This window comes from Narcine bancroftii, chromosome 3, assembly GCF_036971445.1.
Source record: "Narcine bancroftii isolate sNarBan1 chromosome 3, sNarBan1.hap1, whole genome shotgun sequence".
Classification (NCBI taxonomy): domain Eukaryota; kingdom Metazoa; phylum Chordata; class Chondrichthyes; order Torpediniformes; family Narcinidae; genus Narcine; species Narcine bancroftii.
Window position 1 is genome coordinate 241,837,641 of NC_091471.1, and position 24,519 is coordinate 241,862,159.

A 24,519-nucleotide genomic window follows, 5' to 3' on the forward strand; every position below is an offset into this window, starting at 1 on the left:
TTATAACTCATTTGTATGGTGGAAACTGACCAGGTTAATGAGTCCAAATAAACAAATTGGGAGCTCCTCAGCTCTTCAGGCTCCTCAACTCCTGAAGCCTGCCCTGACATTTAATCATGTCAGTCTAATGGTAACCTCAAGTGCAGATGCTCATCTCTCCAATATGACTGTTTACCCACATATCTAAAGTTAATTTACCTCTTGTACTGAATTTCCACTTTTATTAGTGACCTGCTGCTGACAACTTGTGAAAGTATACTTTTTATTGGAATTAGGACTTTGAATAAACCCAAGGTACTACAGGCACTCTCGCATTGCATTAGCGAGGTGATCAACCTTGGTCAGACTCGCTGGTCCCTATTGCTGTCTTGTGTTCTTTGCTTGGGTATTATTAGTCCTGGTATGTCTGTATTCTCGGGTGTTTGATGATTTCATGGTTTGTTAAATCCTGTTCCCAAGTTTCATTTCCATTCACTTGTTGTCTTTTAAGGTGGATTTAAGAGGGGCAGGTCATGTCTTGCCAATTTGTTTTTTTTTTTGAAGTGTCAAAGGTGATTGATGAAGGTAGGACAGTAGATGTAGTACACATGGACTTGACATTTGACAAGATTCCTCATTGGAGGCTGATTCAGAAGGTGCAGATGTAGGATCCATGGAGAGTGATAGATTGGGTATGAAATTGGCTGCTCCATAGAAGACAGTAGTTGTGGAAGGATGCTATTCAGGCTGGAGGCCTGTGGCTACTGGTGTTCCATGTAGATTGGAGTTGGGACCTTTATTGTTTGATTATATATAAATGACTTGAATGAACAAGTAGAATGGTGGGTTGGTGAGTTGCAGATGAATCAAACATTGTGGAGTTATGGTTAGCGTTGAAGGCATTCGAAGAATGCAGATTGGATACGGATATGGGCAGAGAGTTTGATACAGGCAAGTGTGAGGTGTTGCACTTAGGGAGGACAAAGCAGTGCTCTTAAAAGCATTGATGTGCAAAGGGATCTGAGGGCCCAGGTTCATAGTTCATTGAAAATGCAATCAAAAAGATTTAAGATCTGCTTGGCTTCATTGGGTAGGACATGGAGTATAAAATAAGGAAGTCATGTTATAACGATATAAAATTTGGTATGGCAGCTTTTTCAATACTGTGCAATTCTGGTTACCCCATTATAGGAATATCTTCGCAGCTTTGGAAAGGGTACAGAAGAGATTTAATAGAACGTTGCCTTATTTAAAGGATATGTTATGGGGAGAGACTGGACAAACTTGGATTATTTTCTCTGAAGCACAGAAGGCTGAGGAGAGACCTGAGTGGTTTAAAAAAAATAACAAGAAGCATTGATAAGGAATCTTTTCCACAGGGTAAAAGTATCACAAACTAAAGAACATGTGTTTAAGATTAGAAGAAAGCAGCTTCTCTGAATTCATGTACAGTACCTCACTGTACTCTCGGCGGCCCGAGTAGCAGCAGAATATCTGTTGTAGCCCATACCAGAGAATTATTTTTCACACTGATCTTGCATTTTTCAGTGGTATAGATATTAAAAACATTAAAGATTACTGATGGGAGGGCTTTGACCTAAAACGCCGACAATTATTTCTTAAAATATTACCTGTTACCATCAATTCTCTCAATCATTTTCTAGATTCCCTTGGCATTGCAGCTATAGATTTAAATTCTCTTTGTAAAAAATGTCCTATCATTGTGATTAACATCGTTTCCCAGATAATCTCTGTAATTGATCATGTGAAGGTAATGCTGTTTTGGTGTCTGAACCCCATTCTTTGCTGAAAGTTCTTAATGCTTGTCAAATCTGCTGTAGAGTTTTTTTTTAAAGGTACTTTGTAAAAATTCTAATTAGCGTAGGGTTGTGTTGAATTAGTTTTCATCCCCCTATGGCTAAGATTTTCATGCCACCCAAAAGAGAAGTCAACTGTCGCTTGTGGTGCCTTAAAGTTCAAATTCTGAGCAGCTTAATTTTAAAACTGACAGCTGTTGAATCGAGTGTATTGGAGGAGGCTATCTAAGAAAATGTGTTTTGTTCACCAGGTTTCTATAATAAGATTATTTGAATAATTATAACTACATCTTTGGTCCAAAATATGAATGAGTGAAAAGACAACACAAGTCTTAAATATAGTTAATTATATTGGGAATCTATGCCTCAAGTAATAATTTGCTCTTTTGGCATTCTGAATTTTAAATTCTGCATTATTATTGTGTAGAACTATTGGATATATGCTGTATCATGTATAGCATAATCATTTATTGAATGCATTCAAGTAGAAATTTCAGATTTTGCTCAATACAACTTAGTGTGGCTGAGTTTAACATTTTTTAGTTTGATTATTTGTAAAATCCTTGAATTAAATTTTTTTAAATAAATCGCCATAGCATTCATATTTACCAATTCATTCCTTCACAAAGAACCACTTTAAATTTAGGGCTGACATTTTTGAGTATAATCAAATAAATTAAACCCTTTATAGCCAAGGTGATCTAGAATGCCTATGCATTTATCTAATACCTGCAGCTTCCATTTGAGGGTTCTGTGCAATCAGTCGTTGAAGGCTGTTGAGTCTTCCTCATGCTTTAATGTTGTTGATTAAGTTTTAGTCCAGATTATGGATGTCATTCTTGACAATCAGATGAATTTACTGTACAAAAAAATTGGTGGTTTGATGGCACATGCACAATTAGCTCTAAGCAACATATTTGTAAAATGCGAGTTTCTTTGCATCCTGTCTGCAGGGACACGAGTCACTCTCTGCTATTTTACACATTTAGATTGTGAAATCTATAAAAAGGTTTATCATGGGATGTAGTTCCAGACTAAATATTCCTTGTTCCCTTGTAAGGAAGTTAACACGTGACCTGGTTAACATTAAAAATAGTTAAATACAATATGGAATTTCAAGTTCCTAATTCTATTATTCTTGTTACAGGCTACCAGGTGAGGTCTACAATGGGATCAATGGTATGTCGAATGAGAGTGGCCCAGGGAAGAGACTAAGAAAACTACCAGCTATGGGGGATGGCCTAGAAAATGCACAGATGTCTTCAACACAGTCACAAGCTCAACCCCAACAAAGTAGTGTTATTGGTAATCCTCCTCCTCCTGAAACATCCAATCCCAACCGATCTAAACGATTGACGAACCAACTTCAGTTTTTGTCAAAAGTGCTTCTGAAGACTATATGGAAACACCACTTTGCTTGGCCTTTCCAACAGCCTGTGGATGCTGCAAAACTAAATCTACCTGTAAGTTACCTATTTTCCATTCTAATGAATCCTGTCTGTTTTAATTTCAACCAGTAGTAATACAGGGAGTGTTACTAAATTCAAGCTGATTTTTCCATCTCATTCCCTTTGTGTACTGTTTCTGTAAGCTTCATTGCGGTCATAGGGTTCCTTGCTCTTTGTCTTTTAATTTTCTCACCTTCTCAATTTCTGGAAGAGTGAGCAAAATATAGAATTGCATCTCCAGCCTTTTTTGCTATAATTGGAAAACAGCAACTAGATAATGAAAGTAGAAATTGATTTTTTAAAAAAATGCATCCATAGAGTTTGCAATTCAGCTTTATTTTTCCATTTGTTCTCGATCTCAAATATTATGTTTGCAAACTACCCTTAAATATTTAGTTCTCAATCTTGGCCATGGTTTTGGCTTTGTTCTAATAACCCACTAATTTCTACTTCTCTTAATGTGTCCATCTTGTTGAATGTGGGATAGTACATAAATTTTTATACATTTGTATTTAGTCCATTAAACTCATTCCTCTGTGGCATTGTTTTGTTAACTGAGCTTTTTCTGCTTGTTTTCTTTCTAATTGCTCTCATCCAAATGCTGGTCATCAATTGTGCAAAAAATATTGTTATGACTGGATTTAAGTGGTGACTGTTCCAGCAAAACAGCTTATTGCTTTGAGTATCCATTTGCTCAAAACCATAAAACAATGGCAAGTTTGAAATAATTTGGGAATAAATATTTTGGCATCCTCAGGTTACATGAAGATTTTTCAAAAATTAGATGAAAAATACGGTTGTCAGGCATCATTTATGGAGAGAAATATAGGCAAATTTTCAGGTAGATGATTTTTTTTAAATAAATCAAAATATTGGCTTTGTAAAGTACCGAGCAGCTGCAGAACTTTTTGCAATATTTTTGTTTGATTTATGGGGTAATCTATTTTTCTTATGGTTGTCAAGTATTTTAGATTTATTAAATATCCAGCTTTGGATTTTTGGATTGAACTTTGTTTAAAAAAAAAAATGCAAGTTATCAGAAGAAAAAGGAGACAAGTTGTAAGCATTTCAAGTCAACCAGAAAAGGTTTAAAACATGACAGGAGAGAAGAAAGCAAAGGATCGCTCTGATGACATATACTCGTGTAATAGTCGGCACTGTGTAAAAGTGGACCCCCTCCTCCCTATTTTTGACCTAAAAATGTGGTATTTTCCACATGTGTGTAAAAGTCGACCTCCCCCACCCCCTTACTTTTGGCCCTGGGCAAATGCCCACCAGAACTCGCAGCGCCTTAACCACAAATTCTCGCGTAGGTCCTGGCTGCCTGCCCATTCAAGCTCCCAATGCCCAAATGTAGACTTACTGCCCAGTCCAAACCTCCCGGTCATCGGAACTCCAGCTTACTCAAATGAAGCAGATACTTATCCCCAGTCAAAGTAGTTTGATCCCCAACCCTCCCCCGAATTTTACCCTAAAAATTAGTCCAAAAAATTTGACTTACTCAAAAATAAATGTTAATTGAGTAATGGGCAAGTCCAGAGGTGAAAGCTCAAGAATGAATGGGGCTACATTAAAGAAGCAGAATTGGTGGTGGGGATGGGGGGGGGGGGGGGGGGGGGAAAGAAAAATACTACGGTTGCTGGAATTCATTATCTAAAATTGTTCAACTCAACTGTTGAATTTGGAAGGATCTAACTTGCATATTGAAAAATGGGGTGTTACCTGAGATTGGATAGTGTTTCATTGGAACAATGTAGGAAACCAAAAGCCAGGTATTCAGCAGCTTGGGGTCAAAAGGACACAATATAAAAAAGAGAACAGAGCCCTTTGTGTCTGCCCTGCCATTTAATATAATGGTTCATCTATGCCAGCCTCAACTCTCTCATATCTCCATACGCCTCTATTCCTCAATCAATCAGATATTTATCCATCTCCACATCAAATTCTTCAAATATGCTATTTTCTGTCTGGATCTGGGGCAGAGAATTCCAGGAATTCATCACCATTTGTGATAAGTCTGGGTTATGCTTGGAGACTCAATGGTGATATAGTACAACTTCAATTATCCAAAATGGTCCGGACCGTGCCCAATTTGGACAAACATTTTTTGGAGAATTGGTCATTTAAAAAAAAATGTAGTAACAGTGTTTAAACAACAGCAAGCAAGGTAAGGCTTTCCAAGTGTGAGAAACAGAAGCACCTTCACAGAAATTGCTCGAGACAAAAATTGAGAACAAAGAACATTTATTATACAACAATGCAGAGTTGGGTGCTTCCCCTTACCCTGGGAATACACACATACACTGGGGGTCACCCAACTTTTATACAGTTCATTTCAGTATGGAAGTACCCTCCCCCTTACATTCTTCTACCTCCTGGATGAGTTTGGCATTAGGCAATCCTGTCTGCCTACGTGCTGTTTCTGTGAACTTGGAGGACCAGGGGGTATCCTGTCGGTGTCCCATCATGCCATTGTCCTGATTGTCCTTATTCACAAACCTGCCTTTGTCCTTATTCACACCTTCCCAACCCTCAGTGCTTACCAACTCTTATATGCAGAACTTGCTAATTCTGTCTAAGGCTTACTAATTACATATGTGGAACCTTGCTGACTCTCTAAGAAGACCCTTATCTTATTCAGACTAACTTTACTTCCTACATTCTATTATCTACCCTTATCCTATTCATACTGGCTTTATTCATTACACATATATCCATACTAGCTTTCTTCATCACATTAGTTTTACTCATCTCTCACATAAGCATTAAAATAAAGTTTAATTCTCACCAAAAAAATGCTGGCCACCATCGATCACTGACACTTCCCCACTCAGTCAGCGCTCGTGCTGGGAGCCCAAGGGTCCAGCTTCTGCCCAGGGAGTTCCATGGGGCCGCCGTCAGTTCGGCTCCAAAAAATTTTGGATAAATGAGGATTTCGGAGAATCTGATTTCAGATAATCAAGAGTTGTACTGTATTCTGCCTGGCATGCACCCCATTGTAACGGGTGAACAGAATGAGAGTTTATCATGTACACAGTGTAGAGATGCAATGAATTTGTTGCAGCAAGACTGATTTGTAAAAGAAACTAATCAATAAATATAATCACAGTTGTGGATGGTGCAAAATATGTGATGATACAATAGTGCAGACAGATCTTGGTTCTGCTGAAGTGTTCTGGAATGGCATGCATTGTGGTACTGGACCACTGTGAATGTATTATGCAAAATTCAGTCCATTGCTTTTGCACATGGAGAGTGTGTCCGAGGCTCTGGTTGGTGGAAGGGAAGAAATGTTACATTGTGTGCATTGGAAGGAGAAGGGGGTGTTGTAAGTTGTACTGATGGATGTAAGTAAAACCCAATTAGAAATCATTTCCGTATACAGTAAGGAAAGCAACAAATTGTTTGGATAAATGGAAGAAATCTTGAAAATTTTGTAGATTTTAATATATGTGGCACATCATTTCTAGGCACTTCTAAAATATAAAAAAAATGTTTTTTTAAACATTATGGCCATCAGCATAAATGCATTTGTGTTTTAATTTGCTGCTTTAAAAAAAAATACCATTTGGTTTTACCTCCAGATTTTTACAATCCAGGGTTGTAGTTTTGCATCAAGCAGGATTCCAATTGAATTTTCAGAGGAAGAGAGGAATTTGTAAGGAGCTTGATTTTTAATGTGACCTTTTCAGTACGAGATTTTTTCATATCTGTTGGTTGTTTTTAAATATTGATGGTATGATGGGTGTGCTTTTTGTCAAGCAAGTTCCAACAGGTGGTACATAAATGAAAGGACCAATCTAGCACAGTGATGCTGTATGTAGGGGCAACATTTTCATTGCTTCAACTCTGGTTTGAAAGTATTAGGTGCTGCAGTTTGTGTGGAGTAGTGCATTCCCCCCGCCACCATGTGAATGCCCATTTTCCTCACATATCCCAAAGACCTGATGGTTATTGATGTTAACTGGTTATCACAATTACTAGAGTCAATCGTTGATGGAAGAATCAATAGGGAAGAGAGGCAGTCGATGTGAACGGAAGGGCAGGTTTCATGGAATGGAGGGGGTGGGTTTGTTTGGATTGATGAGAATTCATGGAGAATTAGTATAGACTGTGCAGTGAATGGCTGCCTACTGCATTGTAAGGGAATGTGAAAGTAGTTGTTGGAGTCCAATATTAAGTATTAACGTGAAAGCAATGCTTTCAAGAATTCTTGTTTAGTGTTAAAGCCAGTATCTTATTGTAGGATTCTGATATCTATACAATGCCCGTTATTTGGAGAAAGTTAGGCAAAATATAAAATGGCACCAAAGCGTAAATGTGATTTTTGCTCATTCATCTTTTTTTTTCCTGGTTTGCAAGGTATCAGGAGTGATGAACCTGGGGCTTAAATTTATATAAATGAAGGTATCAAATTGAAATTGTTGATGATGTGAAAGTAAGATATAATGCCATAAAGGTTTTATGATAAAATGAGTGAAAAAGGATGTGGCAGATAAAGTAAATATAAAAATGTGAAATCCATTAAAAGAGCATTGCGCAAAGTCGGAAGGGATAATTTAGGGATCCGAATCAAAGCTCATTTCCAATAAAGAGAGGGAGGAAAAAATAGACGCATTAGAAAGGAACAAGTAGAAGAGGGTACAATTTAACTCCACTGTTTGTAATTCATGCCCTGATGGCGCTGATTTTCAATCACCTTGTTAAATTCAGTGATGCAGGCTTTCACTTTAAAACATTTTATTACATTTCATTAAACAATTCAAGAAACTCCCAGTTACATAATACATAGCACGAAGATGCTGAATGGATACTTTCCAACTTGGATGCAGCATAAGTAAACACTGGCAATTTGGATGTGCACATTAAGTAAATTATACATTTGCCAGGTCTTTGGAAACATGATTAAATGATGTGATGAGCCAGCAATTTTTGTTTGTAATTCTTTATTTATTGCACTATGAACCATATCAACCAATATATTTACAGGTGCATCTCTTTAAATATTCACAGTGACGTTTTCTATTTTTTCTCCATCTCTCCCTTCCCCTTCCCACCCCCCTCCAAAAACAGTAAATATTGAACATATAAAATACAATAAAACAATATCTTTGTACAAAAGGAATACAAACAAAAAAGACGTATCGTCTACTTACTCACTTTAAATCTGATCGTGTTTATCTTCTTATCATTTTAGATCACACATGTCAAACTCTGGCCCGCGGGCCAATATAATTATATTTGGCCCGCAAGATCATATAAAAAATGTATTAGAGGTGGCCCGCTGGCCGCCGCGCCAGTATAGTGCATGCACAGTAACCGCTGTGTCCCAGGGTGAGAGAGAGAGAGAAAAATCCTGGTCCTTGAAAAGTAGTGGTGGGTGGTTTTATAAACACGCTGTCGTGTCCCCCCCGCCCACCCCCCCACCGCGGCGCGGCCTGGCCGGTGTCAGGGGAAGCCAAGGCCGCTTCCCAGCACCCGGAACCCCAGTGGCACAGCGTTTCTTGGAGCTGCAGATGGAGTTGGGACGCCGGAGGTAAGATTGGGGCTCCCCGCTGGGCGATGGGGGCGCCGCCCGCCCTGTGCCTTCCCACCGGACCAGCGGCGGGTGCCCAGAGTACACGTGGAGAGCGAGGCTGGTCGGGCAGGTAGGGTGGAACCCCCCCCACCAATCTCGGGAGTGGCGTGGGCTGGATCGGGATTAGCCGCGCTCACCTGCTTCTCCACCGCTGACCAGGATCCCAGCGCAGTCCTGAGCGCGGAGACTGCCCTGGAAAGGTCCTGGGACACAGGCACGGAAAGAAGAGCAGGGTCTGTAGAACATTACAGATCAGAAACAGGCCCTTCGGCCCTTTGACTCTACCTCGTGAAAACCCAACACTGGAGAAACTCAGCGGGTTAAACCGTATCCTTTATCCAGCAGAGAGGTACCTGACAATGTTTGGCCATTGATCCCCCTCATCAATGTATGAGCAAAAGTCTGTGGTTCTCGTAAAAACACCAGAAGGGAGAAACTCAGCAGGTCAAAGGGGGTCCGGGAGAAACTCAACAGGTCAAAGGGGGATCCGGGAGAAACTCAGCAGGTCAAAGGGGGATCCGGGAGAAACTCAGCAGGTCAAAGGGGGATCCGGGAGAAACTCAGCAGGTCAAAGGGGGATCCGGGAGAAACTCAGCAGGTCAAAGGGGGATCCGGGAGAAACTCAGCAGGTCAAAGGGGGATCCGGGAGAAACTCAGCAGGTCAAAGGGGGATCCGGGAGAAACTCAGCAGGTCAAAGGGGGATCCGGGAGAAACTCAGCAGGTCAAAGGGGAGGGGGTCCGTGAGAAACACAGCAGGTCAAGGGGGGGTCCGGGAGAAACGCAGCAGGTCAAGGGGGGGTCCGGCAGAAACGCAGCAGGTCAAGGGGGGTCTGGCAGGAACTCAGGGGGGGGGGGTGACCTCGCCAAGACCGTTGCCCACTCCCCCTCCCTGCCGCAGGCCGACCCGCGACTCACGGTGACGGGGCCGCTGATCCGCCGAGATGCCGCCCTGCAGCGAGAGCCAATGCCCCCGCACTGTCGTTGTCCAACCCGATCGCCTGCAAACCCCGCCCTCCCGCACACAGGCCTGAGTAAGGATTATGAACTTTAATCTCAGGATAAAACGATCTTCCAATAGTTTCATGTCACAGTGATAAATATATTCCTGGTTAAAAATGGTCCTGCACCTGGATACAAGCTCATTAGGCATAAAACTTGAAAAGTGTGTAAATCAAAGGATATCTGTACCAATGGAAAAAGGGCATGGCAAATAACCCTGCTAGAGTTCATGCCCTCAGTCAGTCACCCATTTGATTGTTTCAGGAATCATGTTATTCTCCCACATTCTCAATAGCCCTCAGATTTTACTATTCGACAGCACACTAGCAACATTTGACAAATCCTCTATAGAGAAATATTATTTATTGAATATTTTATTTCTCATTTATTAATGCTTCTGGAAAGAGTTTATCCAAAACTATTATTAAACATTTATTTTAATAAGAAAAAGTTTAACATGATATATGTTGAAAGAAGAGAAAACATGCAGATGTTGTTGAAAATTTTCAATAAATATTTAGTTTGGCCCTCGACTTAGTTCAAGTTTTTAATTTTGGCCCTCCGTGAATTTGAGTTTGACACCCGTTTTAGATGGTGGTGGTCTGAGGCCTGCTCTTTCTGTTATGTTCCATATATGGTTCCCAGGTTTTTTCAAATATTGTAATTTTGTCTTTTAAATTGTGATTTTTTTTTCCCAATGGGATACACTTAAATTTGGTTTTATATTTGGTTAATGTTTATAGTCATATTGTCCAACATGGCCATCTTGTATCTTTATTTTCACTTCTTTTCCACCTCTTCACCACCTCCATCCCCTTTTTTTCCATTACTGTTTTTAAAGTTTTCCTTTTTAATCTCAATATATGACAACAAAGACCTGAAATACCCCAACAATCCCCACAAGCAATAACCCTTTAACCTCAAATGAACCTCCCCTCCTTGGATTGCCCCTTGTCCCTTGACGGCAACCACAACTCCCCATTCCATTCGGTTTGTGAACTTATTCGCAAGCGTCAACCGATTTCGCAGTGACCATTATTCTCCCCCCTCAGCCCCCCCAAGAACACTATTTTCCTATACATATCATAAAGCTCTCTTTTTTCCCCCTTTCTTCCATCTTTAAATCTTTATATATACATTATCTTTACTTTATATTTTTACATATTTTTGATTATTTTCTTGCCGGTCTTCCTTCTTGTCACTCCTCCTCCTCACTCCTCCTCCTCTCTCCTCCTGTCCTGCAAATGTTCAGCAAATTCTTGGACTTTCTTTGGGTCCGAGAACAGTCTATTTCATTCCCCAGGAATAAATACTTTGAGTACTGCTGGATGTCTTAATATAAAGTTATGACCTTTCTTCCATAAGATTGTTTTCGCCGTGTTGAATTCTTTCCTCTTTCAAAGTTCGAAGCTTATATCCGGGTAAAAAAATATTTTTTGTCCCTTATATTCCAACGGCTTATTGTCTTCTCTGACCTTCTTTCTTGCCTGCTCCAGTATATTTTCTCTTGTCATATATCTTAGAAGTTTTACCAATATGGATCTCGGTGTTTGATGTGGTGGCGGTTTCGGTACTAGTGCTCTAGGCGCCCTTTCGATTTCTATTTCTTTTTTTTATATAAATTTTTTATTTTTCACACCATAAATCACATTAGCCCTGATACACACTTTCTTTTTCACACATATACAGTGACTTTTTCTCCCCCCCACCCCCTCCTCCCAAGCCTCCCCCCCCCCCCATCCATTTTAGGTATACAATCTAGGTTACATTAAACCAGTCAGACAATGTTGTCATTCAACCAAAATACACCAGAAATTCTACTGAGTCCATTCTTTTCTTTCCTTCTCCTTCCATCAACTTAGGTAATGTTTGTCCCCGGTAGGTTTTCGCTATTGTATTTAATGTAAAGCTCCCATATTTGTTTGAATATTTCAATATTATTTCTTAAGCTATATGTTATTTTTTCTAATGGAATACATTTATTCATTTTTATATACCATTGTTGTATTTTCAAATTATCTTCTAATTTCCAGGTTGACATAATACATTTTTTTGCTACGGCTAGAGCTATCTTAACAAATCTTTTTTGTGCATCCTCCAAATCAATTCCAAATTCTTTGTTTTTTATGTTACTTAGGAGAAAGATCTCTGGATTCTTTGGTATATTGTTTTCTGTTATTTTATTTAATATCTGATTGAGATCTTCCCAAAATTTTTCTACTCTCTCACATGTCCAGATTGCATGAATTGTTGTTCCCATTTCTTTTTTACATCGAAAACATCTATCAGATACTGTTGGGTCCCATTTATTTAACTTTTGAGGTGTAATGTATAGTCTGTGTAACCAATTATATTGTATCATACGTAGCCTCGTATTTATTGTATTTCTCATCGTTCCAGAACATAATTTCTCCCATGTTTCCTTTTTTATCTTTATATTTAAATCTTGTTCCCATTTTTGTTTAGTTTTACCATTTGTTTCCTCATTCTCCTTTTCTTGCAGTTTAATATACATATTTGTTATAAATCTTTTGATTATCATTGTATCTGTAATCACATATTCAAGGTTACTTCCCTCTGGCAAACTCAAATTGCTTCCTAATTTATCCTTCAAGTAGGATCTCAGTCGGTAATATGCCAGCGCTGTATCTCCAGTTATATTGTACTTATCTCTCATTTGTTCAAAGGATAAGAATCTACTTCCTGAAAAACAATTTTCTATTCTTTTAATCCCTTTTTTTCCCCATTCATGTGAATCTGCCGTTTCCAGCACCTTCGGGATCCATCCGTTTATAAATTCCTTCATATCTGACCCTTCTTTGCCTTCTTTCAGGCCCACTATTTTTATGTTGTTTCGCCTACTGTAGTTTTCCAATATGTAAATTTTTTGTGTGCAATAAATCTTGTGTCTCTAATTTTTTTTCACTCTCCTCCAACTTCCCTCTTAAATCATTTATCTCCATTTCTACAGCAGCTTCTCGTTCCTCCACATTTTCTCCTCTTTTCTCTATTTCAGTCATGACCAACTCTAAGCTTTGCATTCTGTCTTCAGCTCTTTTCCTTCTTTTGATTGGCTGTCATTAGATCATTAGGTCATTAGATCATCAGGCTCATCATCATTGTCTAGTTCAGTCTTTCAATGACCTCATTTGTTCTTCAAAAAAGGCCTTACCTAAATTTTGTCCTATTTTGCTGCCTTCTTTCCTTTGAAATTCTCGGTCTTCTTCGTCTATATCTATGTCAGTGTATCTTCATCCTTCTCTGGTGAGCTGCTTCTGTATCCTTGCTGGGCCTCCAGCTTCTGGGTCTCCTGCTGTTGGGCCTCCTGCTGCAGGCCGACCCCCCCCTCCCCCAGCTGCTGCAGGCCGACCCCCCCCTCCCCCGCTGCTGCAGGCCGACCCCCCCCTCCCCCGCTGCTGCAGGCCGACCCCCCCCTCCCCCGCTGCTGCAGGCCGACCCCCCTCCCCCGCTGCTGCAGGCCGACCCCCCTCCCCCGCTGCTGCAGGCCGACCCCCCCTCCCCCGCTGCTGCAGGCCGACCCCCCCCTCCCCCGCTGCTGCAGGCCGACCCCCCCCCTCCCCCCCCCTGCTGCAGGCCGACCCGTTCACCCTCTTTCTCACCACTCTTTTTTCTTGCCGACTTCCCCCAGCCGAACTTCCCGATACTGGGCGTCTCTCATCTGGCCGCTTCGCAGCTAAGTCCCCCTCCCGCCAGCGTTAAGCTTTTCCTTTACTTGCGCACTGCGCATGCGCAACTCTTCGCGGCTCTGAGAACCATTTTTGAAGTCCACCAGTCGGGAGGACACCGCTTCTCCGGGGACTCACTAACACTGGAGATCGGTGGCTACCTGCTGTGATGTGCAGGTCAGGCCGCCTTCTTTCTTCTCCAGTGATTTTCCTTCTTCCCATTTCTTGGTTATTTTTCTGTTTTGGGTGCCATCTTCTGTCTCTGCTCTGTAACTTTCTCTTCCTGTATTTTATGTTTATTGAGCTGTTTTTTCACACTTTTTTCACTTTTCTCTGGAGAGGGCTGGTTCCACTCGACCAGCCACGACTCCATCTCGTGCATCGGGAGCCAGCAGTATTTGAAGAAAAGTCAAATGGGTGAAGTGATCAACACCTGGCATTTAAACTTGGTTTGAAAGTGTTAGTTCGGAAAGCTGAACATACAGAACAACTTTCTCACTCTACCTTGGTAGATATGAAAACACAGTTAAATACGAACGTGTGCAGATGCTGTGATTGTAGTAAAAACACAAAGGCTTGAGGAACTCAGCAGGTCTCCCAGTGCCCATTTGTGGTAGAGATAGATAATTGATGTTTTGGGCCTGAGTTCTTCAAACTGACTAATAAGCAGACAGGTGTCTGAATTAAAAGGCTGGGGAAAGGGGAAGAATGAGCAGGTGGAGGAGTACAGACTAACAGACAAAAGATGTTAATTGAATATGAATAGGAGGACAGGAGAGAGGAAAGGTGAGAATTGATGGGGAGGGGCATTTTTGACTGAAAGCAGATCTGTGGGGGGGAGGAAACAGAGGGAAAGATGGAAGGTGGGGTAGATGTTAATGGAATTTGGAGAAGTTGATGTTAATGCCATCTGTTTGTAAGGTCCCAAAACTGAATATGAGGTGTTGTTTCTTCAGTTTGTAGATGATCTTAGTCTGGCAGTAGATGGGTCGGTTGGTAGATATTTCAGCAAAGGAGTGGGGAGGGAAATTGAAATGGGTTTGCCACTGGGAGATCCCACTATTGTGGTGGATCGAGCCAAGGTGCTCAATGAAGCGAACTTTCCGATGCAGAGGAGAAACCATAATAGGAGCATCAGATGCAATAGATGACCCCTGCAGATTCACAAGTGTTGCATTACTTGGACTGTTTGGGGCTTGGAATTGTGGTGAGGGATGAAGTATGGGCCAAGTAGAGCACTCCTGTGGTCACAGGGATAGTTGTCAAGCAGGTGATTGGTGGAAAGGGAGGGAGGAAGGAATCATGGAGGGAGAGGTCCTGTTAAAGGCAGAGAAGATGTGTCTGGTGGTAGGATCATGTAGGTGGCGGAAATGGGGAAGGCTGTTGGGGTGGTAGGTGAGGACGAGGGGGTCCTTGTCGTGCATGGGGGCAGAGGGAACCAGAGCAGATTCTATGGTATGCAAAAGTTTGGACACCCCCTGGTCAAAATTTTGGTTATTGTGAAAAGCAAAGCAAGTAAAAGATGACCATTTCCAAAAGGCATAGAGTTAAAGATGATACACTTTTTTAATATCTTAAGCAAGATTACTTTCTTTTATTTCCATTTTTTACAGTTTCAAAATAGCAAAAAAAGGAAAATGTGCCCGAAGCAAAAGTTTGGGGACCATGCATGGTCAGTACTTAGTAACATCCCCTTTGGCAAGTATCACAGCTTGTAAATGCTTTCTCCAGCCAGCTGATCCTTGTTTGGGGGTATTCCCCCATTCTTCCTTGCAAAAGGCTTCTAGTTCTAAGAGATTCTTGGGCCGTCTTGCATGCACTGCTCTTTTTAAGGTCTATCCACAGATTTTTGGTGATGTTTAGGTTAGGGGACTGAGAGGGCCATGGCAAAACCTTGTGGATTTTAAGGTGTGTTTAGGATCATTATCCTGTTGGAGAAGCCATCCTTTTTTTTAATCTTCAGCTTTTTACAGATGGTGTGATTGCTTCCAGAATTTGCTGGTATTTAATTGAATTCATTCTTCCCTCTAAAATGTTCCCCGTGCCATTGGCTGCAACACAAGCCCAAAGCAGGATCGATCCGCCCCAGTTCTTAACAGTTGGAGAGGTGTTCTTTTCATGAAATTCTGCACCTTTTTTCTCTAAATATACCTTTGCTTATTGTGGCCAAAAGGTTATTTTAACTTCAGTCCATAGGGCTTGTTTCCAAAATGCATCATGCTTGTTTTGATGTTCCTTTGCATATTTCTAACGCTGTATTTTGTGGTGAGGCTTCAGGAAAAGTTTTCTTCTGATGACTCTTTCATTAAGGTGTTACTGCTCAGTGGAATAGTGCACCACCACTCCAGAGTCTGCTAAATCTTTCTGAAGGTCTTTTGCAGTCATATGGGGATTTTGATTTGCCTTTCTAGCAATCATATGAGCAGTTTTCTTGGAAAGGGGTTTCCTTGATCTTCCTGATCTCAACTTGACCTCCACTGTTCCTGTGAACTGCCATTTCTTAATTACATTAGGAATTGAGGAAACAGCCACCTGAAAACACTTTGCTCTCTTCTTCCAGCACCAACTCTTCAGGCACACATTCATCTGCCTCAACTTCCTATTCCTATCCTCTCCTCTCTGACCTCCACTGTTCCTGTGAACTGCCATTTCTTAATTACTTAGGAACTGAGGAAACAGCCACCTGAAAACACTTTGCTCTCTTCTTCCAGGCTTCTCCTGCTTTGTGGGCATGATTTGTTTTCATTTTCTGAGTGCTGGGCAGCTGCTTGGAGGAGCCCGCGGCTGTTGACTATTGGGACAAGGTTTGAGGAGTTGGGGTCATTATAAAGCTTTGAAATTTGCATCACCTGGCCTTTCCTAACCATGACTGTGAACAAGCTAACAAGCCCTAACAAGCTAATTAAGGTCTGAAGTGCCCAAACTTTTGCATGGTGCTCCTTTCCTTTTTGTTTCCACTCTAAAATTGTACAGAACAAAAATAATACACTGATCTTGCTTTAAATGTTGAAAGGAATGTTTCATCTTTAACTTTGACTTTTAGTGATCAGTTCATCTTCTGCTCACTTAATTTCACAGTTACAGAAATTTTGACTGGGGTGCTCCAACTTTTGCAAATCACTGTGTGCAGGAAATGGAGGGTAATTCGGGCATCTGCCTGCTTTTTACTCGTAACTTGTGGAAGGGTTCAGGCTCAAAACATCGGTTGTATATTTCTACCTCCTTTGGATGCAGCAAGACCTTCAGAGTTCCAGCATTGTATTTTTACATATGACAAATTAAATGTCTATTTTCTCAATGGAATATAAAGTTTCATGTTTCTCAGTCTTAAGCCCCTTTAAATCCTGGGATAGGAATGGGGGTTTGGCCTTTAACACTAGTCCACACCTCACCTGGACACCGAACGCTTTCACACTTGCAAGGGCCTATCCCCAGCGTTTGATCTGTTCTACCTTTAATCGGAAGGTCCTGCAAGACATGGAATGCAAAAGAGAGAAGTGATTACCCCGTTCACATTCGCCTGATCTCAACGCTGGTGTCTGCAGATGCCGGGGATCGTACTGGGGTCTGGGCCGTCAATCCCCAGCTTGAGATGACGTCATCTCATGCCGGCATTGAGCATATTTTGCTTTCGTACTTGCCACTTTGAAGGCCGATTGGTGTTTGATTCCTGGGATAACTGACAAGTTTGAAAGGGGCTTTAAATTTAACCTGCCTATCCCTGACTGTTGGCGCACACTTTTAATCGGCTCATTTCACTCACCTATTGATGTCCTGTATTTTATGATCATCCTAGCAGTTCATTTTGCTTACAAGTTCTGTAATGTCTACAAATTTGATTAGTGTACCCAATTATTCTAGCCATGAATATCAATTGTGAAAGGCTAAAATTCGAATCCCAGCCCTGAGGAGTTTCACTGCATGCATGCCTCTAATTTAAAAAAAACTCCATTGGAAACTTGACTCATTTTCTATACATGTTGCCGTTGCCTAAACACCAGCTTCATTCTTGATGACAAATGTATTATTATACTGCTTCATTGACTTTTTTTGAAAAGCCACAATTTATTCTTGTTTCCTCATCAAGACATTTTCGAATTAGATAAGTTTGCTTTGAATAAGCCTATTCTGACTTTTACATGTCAAGTCATGATGTAAGTGTTCAAACTGAATGTTCCTGCACTGTAAGATCAAATGAATGGCCTGTAGTTACTGGAAAGTAAGTTTCAGGTTGGAATCTTCATCAGGTCAGAATGCACATCATTGAAACGTTGTTGCTTTTTCTTTGTTATTTATTCAATACGATATTGTCGAAAAATACATCAAATAAACTGAGCAGATTTCCTTCAGATGAAATCTTGAGTTGCGCCCCACAGTTGTATGTGGAAATTGCTGTGATAGACAAATTAGACTATGGCTTTTGGAACTTTGTTCATCAGTGATGTGCTTTTAAAAAAATTTTTCTTATCTAAAAATGATTAAGTGTTATTTTCAATTAATGCCTGTTTTTCTTTCATGAATGCTGTAGTTATCTTGAATGCTCACAGCTCTTCCTATGTTTATTTTCCCAATCCATTTGAAAGAGACCATGTAGACTTAACCGTAGAAATCCGTTACACTCCCTGTAACAGCATTGCCAGTAGTTGCTGATGAGAAAGTGATCACTTTGACTCGTCTTGTTCATTACTAGCTTGTACAGTTAAATTTCAAAACTACTCATAAAATTGATTATGCATTGGAAATTTTATTTTGAATGTTGAATTTTACCCTTTTTTCCCAGGATTACTATAAAATCATTAAAAATCCTATGGATATGGGAACAATTAAAAAGCGCTTGGAAAACAACTACTACTTGAACGCCCAAGAATGTATTCAAGACTTCAATACCATGTTTACTAATTGTTACATTTACAATAAGGTAAGACTCTGGTTCATGTGCAGTGAGCTGATGAAAAATACGGACCACATTTTCATCATAATGTTGAGCTAAATCTACATTGGAAGGAAAAGCTTCTTATTTAACTTTCGGATTATTGCTCTCCCTGTCTTGCTTGAGCTCTTTTTTGGAAACACTTAACTCTTGGAAGAATTATTCTGCTGCTTAAGCAGTTGACCAGAACAAACAACTGTGATTTTTTTCCCCCAGAAACCTTTTAAGTTGCTTGCTTTGCTCCATAATGGAAATTTTCTCATATGAGAATGCCTGGTTTATTTTATTCAGGCAACTGCCTGCTTTCAGCTCATAATTCGAGGAAGGGCTGAGCTCTGAAGCATTGGTATGCATCTATCTTTGGTGCATTAAGAACGCTACATGACTTGCTGAGTTTCCCCAGTATTTTTGTGTAAACTAAGATACCTAAAGTTGTTTGTATTTCAAAAATTTACAAAAGACAGATGCCATTCAGGCTACTGGGGTCAACAGTTCCATGAATATAACAGTTATGCAAGTTTCACCCTGTGAAAACAAGCTGGTTTCAACCCTGGCTCCAGCTGCACTCTGACTATTGATAATTCACTTTTTGCCAGCATGACATTGTAAATGCAATCAATCTAATGGCCAACAAGATTAGCCAGATGTCACAGGAGCAGGCTTTGGAAGCATGCATTAGATGCATGGCCCTCTTAGGTGCGTAGATCTATGAATATTAAATCGATGATAACAAGGACAGAGTGAAATGTTAGTAGGTAAAATTACTGAAATTAACTTTTCCAGACTGCTAGATTCTAGCATTAGATGAAATAATTGGGAAAGAATTATTTGGACATTTGTGGGTTTTTTTAATAATTACATGGGTAAATTGTTTCCATGATAAGTTGTCATTTTACGTTCTTTTCAGTGTGTAAAAGAAATGCCAGCATTTCATGTGTATTGTGACCATTGTAACGTTTTAGATTTGTGTGATGAAGGGAAATGGTATGTCAAAGGAGACATACCAGGACCCCATAATATTGAAACACTATATTCTGACAGTTCAGTCATGGCCCTTTCAATGATTTACTTGAAATGGGTGGAAAACTGCTATTCTGAATAGGATTGTTGTTTTTTTTTTGCCTCATTACCGCTGAAGATATTTTCAACATGACTAGTGGAAACCTTATAGTAGATGCCTTCAGTACTTCGATGCTGTGATTTAGTCGTTTTTAATTAATATAGCAAATGGAATCTGGGCTCTTGGCTGCATTTGTGCTTCATTTAGTATGTTTTGCAATACATTTAAAATATAGATTCTTTTAAACTGGTTGTGACCCGACAGATGCATAGTTAATGAAGAACTGAAAGAAATTGGCCTCAGATTGGGGGAAAATGTATTAGAAAAATTTTGGAACTATAATCTGATAAATCCTGCAGTTTTATTGTTAATTGTGGAATTTTGGATAAAAAAAAATGCTGTTGAGAAAACAACATCTAACCCTATTCAAGAAAGAGGAAAAAATGGGCGATGACAAAATAGTTAGGCTGATCTAGAATCTATTTAGGATGGGGTGACAGGACGGTCAAATAATAGAATTGGGCAATGTGAGCGTCGCAAACAAAATGGATAAAATTCAACCAGTGGATGTGGTATCTGCAGACTTTCTGAAGATCTTTAAAGTACAAAAAAAGATTATTAAGCACTTGGAGTACAAGAATCATGGAGTGAGGATTAGTTAATGAACAGAAAAAATGGGAATAAAGTACCATTTATGGCATTGTAGACTAACTGGTGTACCACAGGAATCAGTGTTCCAGTCCCAATACTCAAAAGACCATTTCAGAGAATGAGATGTAATACGAATATACTGTGATTCAGAGTAGGATGGTGTATGGATTGTGTGGACAATGCAGGGATAGAGACAGATGAGTGAAAGGTAATGTGTAAAACTACGAGGTCATCCACTATTTTAAAAGGCGGTAGAGACTGAAGTCTATTCATTCTGAGGGATCATGGTTTAATTTCAAATGGAATTTAACATGCAAACCATGTCACCTGCTCGTTGACCATCAGACACCTTAAGACCATGTGCTTTGTCCCCTGTTCTGTTCCCTCTCCCTATACAAGTTTGGCCCCAGTGCAGAGCTGATAACATCACCATTGGAAACCATGAGTCAGAAAGCAGGATGGAGATCAAGAATCTGGTTGTGTGGTGCCAGGACAACAATCTTGCTTTCAATTTCAATAAGACTCCACCTGCATTGAATTCGCCCATCGTTATTGAATGAAGATCTACTGGGACCAATGCCTGAAGAGGGCGCACAAAATCAGTGAACCGGTGCGGACTCGAAAGGCCAACATGGCCTGTTTCCGCTCTGTAAATGATTATATGGTTAAATACAGCAAACACTTAGGATGCCAGTCACCATATGAGGCTTTATTGGTGGAGTATTCAAGTGCAAAATTAAAAACGTCATTACTAGAATAACAAGGCCCTAGTGAGATTGAACCCAGAATATGGTGCATTGCGCCCCTTGAGGAAGGTTGTGCCAGGAATAGCAAAGGTTCATCATACCGACTCCTTGAGAGCCCATCCTATGAGGAGTCATTGAGCAGGCTGGGACTAATCTTGGGTTTAGAAGCTTGAGAGGTGATTCATTGAAATATATTAAATTCCTCTGGTGCTTGAGAGGATAAGTGTGGGATTGAAGTTTTCCCCGTCTGGGGCGCCAGGCATTACCCTCTCAATGTCAGGCATTCCCCATCATGTCGAAAATGAGAAGAAACTTTTTCATGGATTGGGAATCTTTGGAGATCTCTGTCCAAGTAAAGGCTGTTGAGGTTCTATTCACAATTATAACTTTTTAGTGGCTAACTATGATGCAAGAAGGTGAATCTCCAATGAGCCAGGTTTTGTTGAACGATGGATCAGGCATGTGAGGCAAATAGCCTATTTAGTATTCCAAGCTTGAATGTTCCGTTGCTGGCTGCTTAGTGATGTTTTTTAAAATTTTCATCCCTCACTCGACTAAAACTTAGCAGCATCCTTAAGTTAGTAAATTTCCCTAAAATATTGGCCCCAAGGCTTTTGTTTAATTTCACGTCTGAATTGCTTTTTTTTTTAAAAACATCATCCATACTTGCATACCTTTTTTGAAGAGAACCGTAGCTCGAATATTCAGCCATTTTGGTGATGATAACTCTTGTTTCATTTATCTCATTCAGATTCTTTCACTTGAATTTGAAGAAAATCAAGATGGAAATTTAAATTGTGAACAGCAGTTCCCTAGAACAGCTGATTTTTCTTTACAATTAAGAATTTGTTATTTATTATTATGCTTTTGAATTTTCAACATTGCAAATGATAGCAACTGTGCTTTTATTTTCCTGAACAGCAAGGGGATGATATAGTCTTAATGGCAGAAGCTTTGGAAAAGATATTTCTTCAGAAAATTTCAGAAATGCCACAGGAAGAGATTGAAGTGCCCATACAGACTGCCAAAGGATCACGGGGTAGAGGCAGGAAAGAAGCAGGTAGGGTGAATGTAATGCTTTTAAAGATACAGCTTCGTTCCAGCCCACGAACCTGCTCCACCCAATTGCACCAATATGACCAATTAACCTTCTCATCCATAGGCCTTTGGAATGTGGAAGGAAACCAGAGCACCTGCATGAAACTCACATAGTCACGGGGAGAATGTACCCACTCCTTACAGATAGCAGGTTGGAGCACAGGTCCTGGTAAAAGTGCCGCACTAACCCTCCTGAATTTTACCATTAAACTGGAAAAAAAAACAGTTGGGATAGTGGTGAGTGCCACACCTTCACAGCATCAGCGATCAGGGTGCAAATCCCATGCTACCTATAAGGAGTTTGTATGTTCTCCTCGTATCTGTGTGGGTTTTCCCAGGAGGCTCCGGTTTCCTCCACCAGGGATGTGGGTAAATTGGGTGGTGCAGACTCATGGGCCAAAATAGCCTGTACTGTTCTGTATCTCTAAATTTAAAAATGTATATAAAATTTAATATAAATTGGATTTTATGCACATTGATGAGGATTTGACTGTCATTCCACCACAGGTGTCGATACTGTGGCCATGTATTCTTTGGTCTGTTTCCTAATCTTTCCCTAGAAAACACATATTTTATCAGTGGAATATTTTATAATGATGAGGTTACCATTTTTGTACTTAATTAAAAATTATCTCCATGTATGCTTTTGTATGGTGGATTTTTATACCTTTTGCTTTCACCAATTGGTTTCATTAATAGAATTGGTGGGTTTTTTTCTCTCTGCACATTGATCATGAATACCCTAATGTAAGTGTATGACAGGCAAGTAATGTCGAAGAGAGGGAGTTTTCCCAGATGACAGAGAAAAAGCCATTTGTTTAGATAAGTTTTTGATTTTGGCATGACTGCAGTGGCTGAACCCCTATTTCAGTGATGTCAGAGCCTGGTAATGAGATTTAACTTGGTAATCGGCAGAATTTGTAAAAGGCGTAACAACAAAAAATGCACAACAAAATGTACTCCTTTTAGGCATGTGCATATTTGATTATGCCTTTTTGGTTTCTTAGGGTTCATTTGTATGAGACCATCAGTTTATGTATTTGTGTGTCAACATTTGTTCTGTAAAGGTGTTAAGCAAGAAAATCTGCAGATTCTAGTGTTTGCACAATACACATGTTCTGGAGAGACTTGCCTGGGGTCCTATGGATGCTGCGTGTCCTCCTGAGGTTCTCGAGCAATTTGTGCACTACACCTTTTCTTTAATGTACCACCACTGCAAAAGAAAATCTATGGCAAATGAGGTCTTGATGGGAATGGTTGGGAAGATAGGATTAGTTGTTGGGAAGGGGGCATCGACATTAAGGTTAGTCGAGAGCAGCAAGAAGGGAGGCCTGTAGTGAGGCAAAGTTGATTGGAAGAACACTCGCATGAAGCCAGCTTTAACTGCTGAATTCTGCACTAAAACTGGATAACTCTGATATCTCCTGGTCATGTGAATGTTTGTCTGTCATTATGCCTCTCCAAGCTCCTTTGTCCATTGATGCATCATGTGCATGGGGAACCAAAGTTACTAACTTCCCTATAAATTCAATAACAGGTTAGCAGAAATTTGATTATATAATACAAATAAAACTGATTGTGTGATTTCATAGTTTCCAGCACCCCCACCCCCAGTTTCCCACATCAATATTGTTGGACGTGAGCAATTTCTTCCTTTAGTAACCCCACCAGGATTAAATATTGTGCTTTTTTGTGCCTGTCAAAATTGTTCCCTTGCACCTTCATTGAAAAATGAATTATGACACAATTTACTGAATCTTAACATTGTTGTTGGAATGTTTATGAATTCTACTTTGAGGCAAATATGAGTCACTTAAATATTTAATGTCTATGACTTGTTTTGTTTTTTAGTTCAGTCTAAAACCAATGTGTCAACTGTACAGACTGTTACGCAGATAACAATACCAGTAACGGCACCAGCACAGCCACAGCAGCCACCACCCCAGCGGGCACCTCAGGCATCTCAGCCTGCACCATCACAACCACAGCTTCCATCAGTATCCGTGCCGGCGCCCACACCACAGTCATTTCCTCCTGCGACTCCTGACCTGATTGTCCAGCCACCAACAACAACGGTCTCTCCGCATACTTCAGCTCCTCCAATGCCAACACTCACGCCAACGACTGTGATGACAACAGCGCCTCAGCCTTTAAAGGTATTTTGGTAGCTTTTCAACTCGTGTTTACTCTTTGCTAACTTTTCCTTAAGCTGGAATGTGATTCTGTATGCAGGATTTAATGATGTAAATAACCCCAGGACCTTTTTTTTTTGTTCCTTTTTGGAGGGTGGGTAGAAACCTAAAACACCTGAAGGAAGCCCACACATCACAGGGAGAACTTGTAAACTCCTTTTGGATGGTGCCAGATTTGAACCCGAGTCACTGACCCTGTCATAGCATTGCACTAACCATTTACTTTGTGGAATTGAAGATGAACTAATTGTGAATTGATCATTACATTCAATTTTTTTGTATTTGTTGGATAAGAGCAAGAAAACAATTTCTGGACAGGTTGGTATCAATTTTG

General features: G+C 40.3%; 1 protein-coding gene across 11 annotated transcripts in view; it reads left to right on the plus strand.

The window, feature by feature from the left end:
- The window catches only part of brd4 (bromodomain containing 4), a 164,712-nt gene that overhangs the window by 48,330 nt on the left and 91,863 nt on the right, over positions 1–24,519 (plus strand). For 10 of the 11 annotated variants that reach the window (XR_011354275.1, XM_069927306.1, XM_069927303.1 and 7 more), the window contains 4 exons: positions 2,944–3,259; positions 18,289–18,426; positions 21,817–21,955; positions 23,845–24,149. Coding sequence is in view for 10 of the 11 variants with exons in the window: in XM_069927306.1 (XP_069783407.1) it covers positions 2,944–3,259; positions 18,289–18,426; positions 21,817–21,955; positions 23,845–24,149 (898 nt within the window). In the remaining variant the exon portion in view is untranslated. Of the gene's footprint in view, positions 1–2,943; positions 3,260–15,163; positions 15,181–18,288; positions 18,427–21,816; positions 21,956–23,844; positions 24,150–24,519 lie in introns of those variants that run through there. The other variant, XM_069927312.1, reaches the window with a different exon arrangement.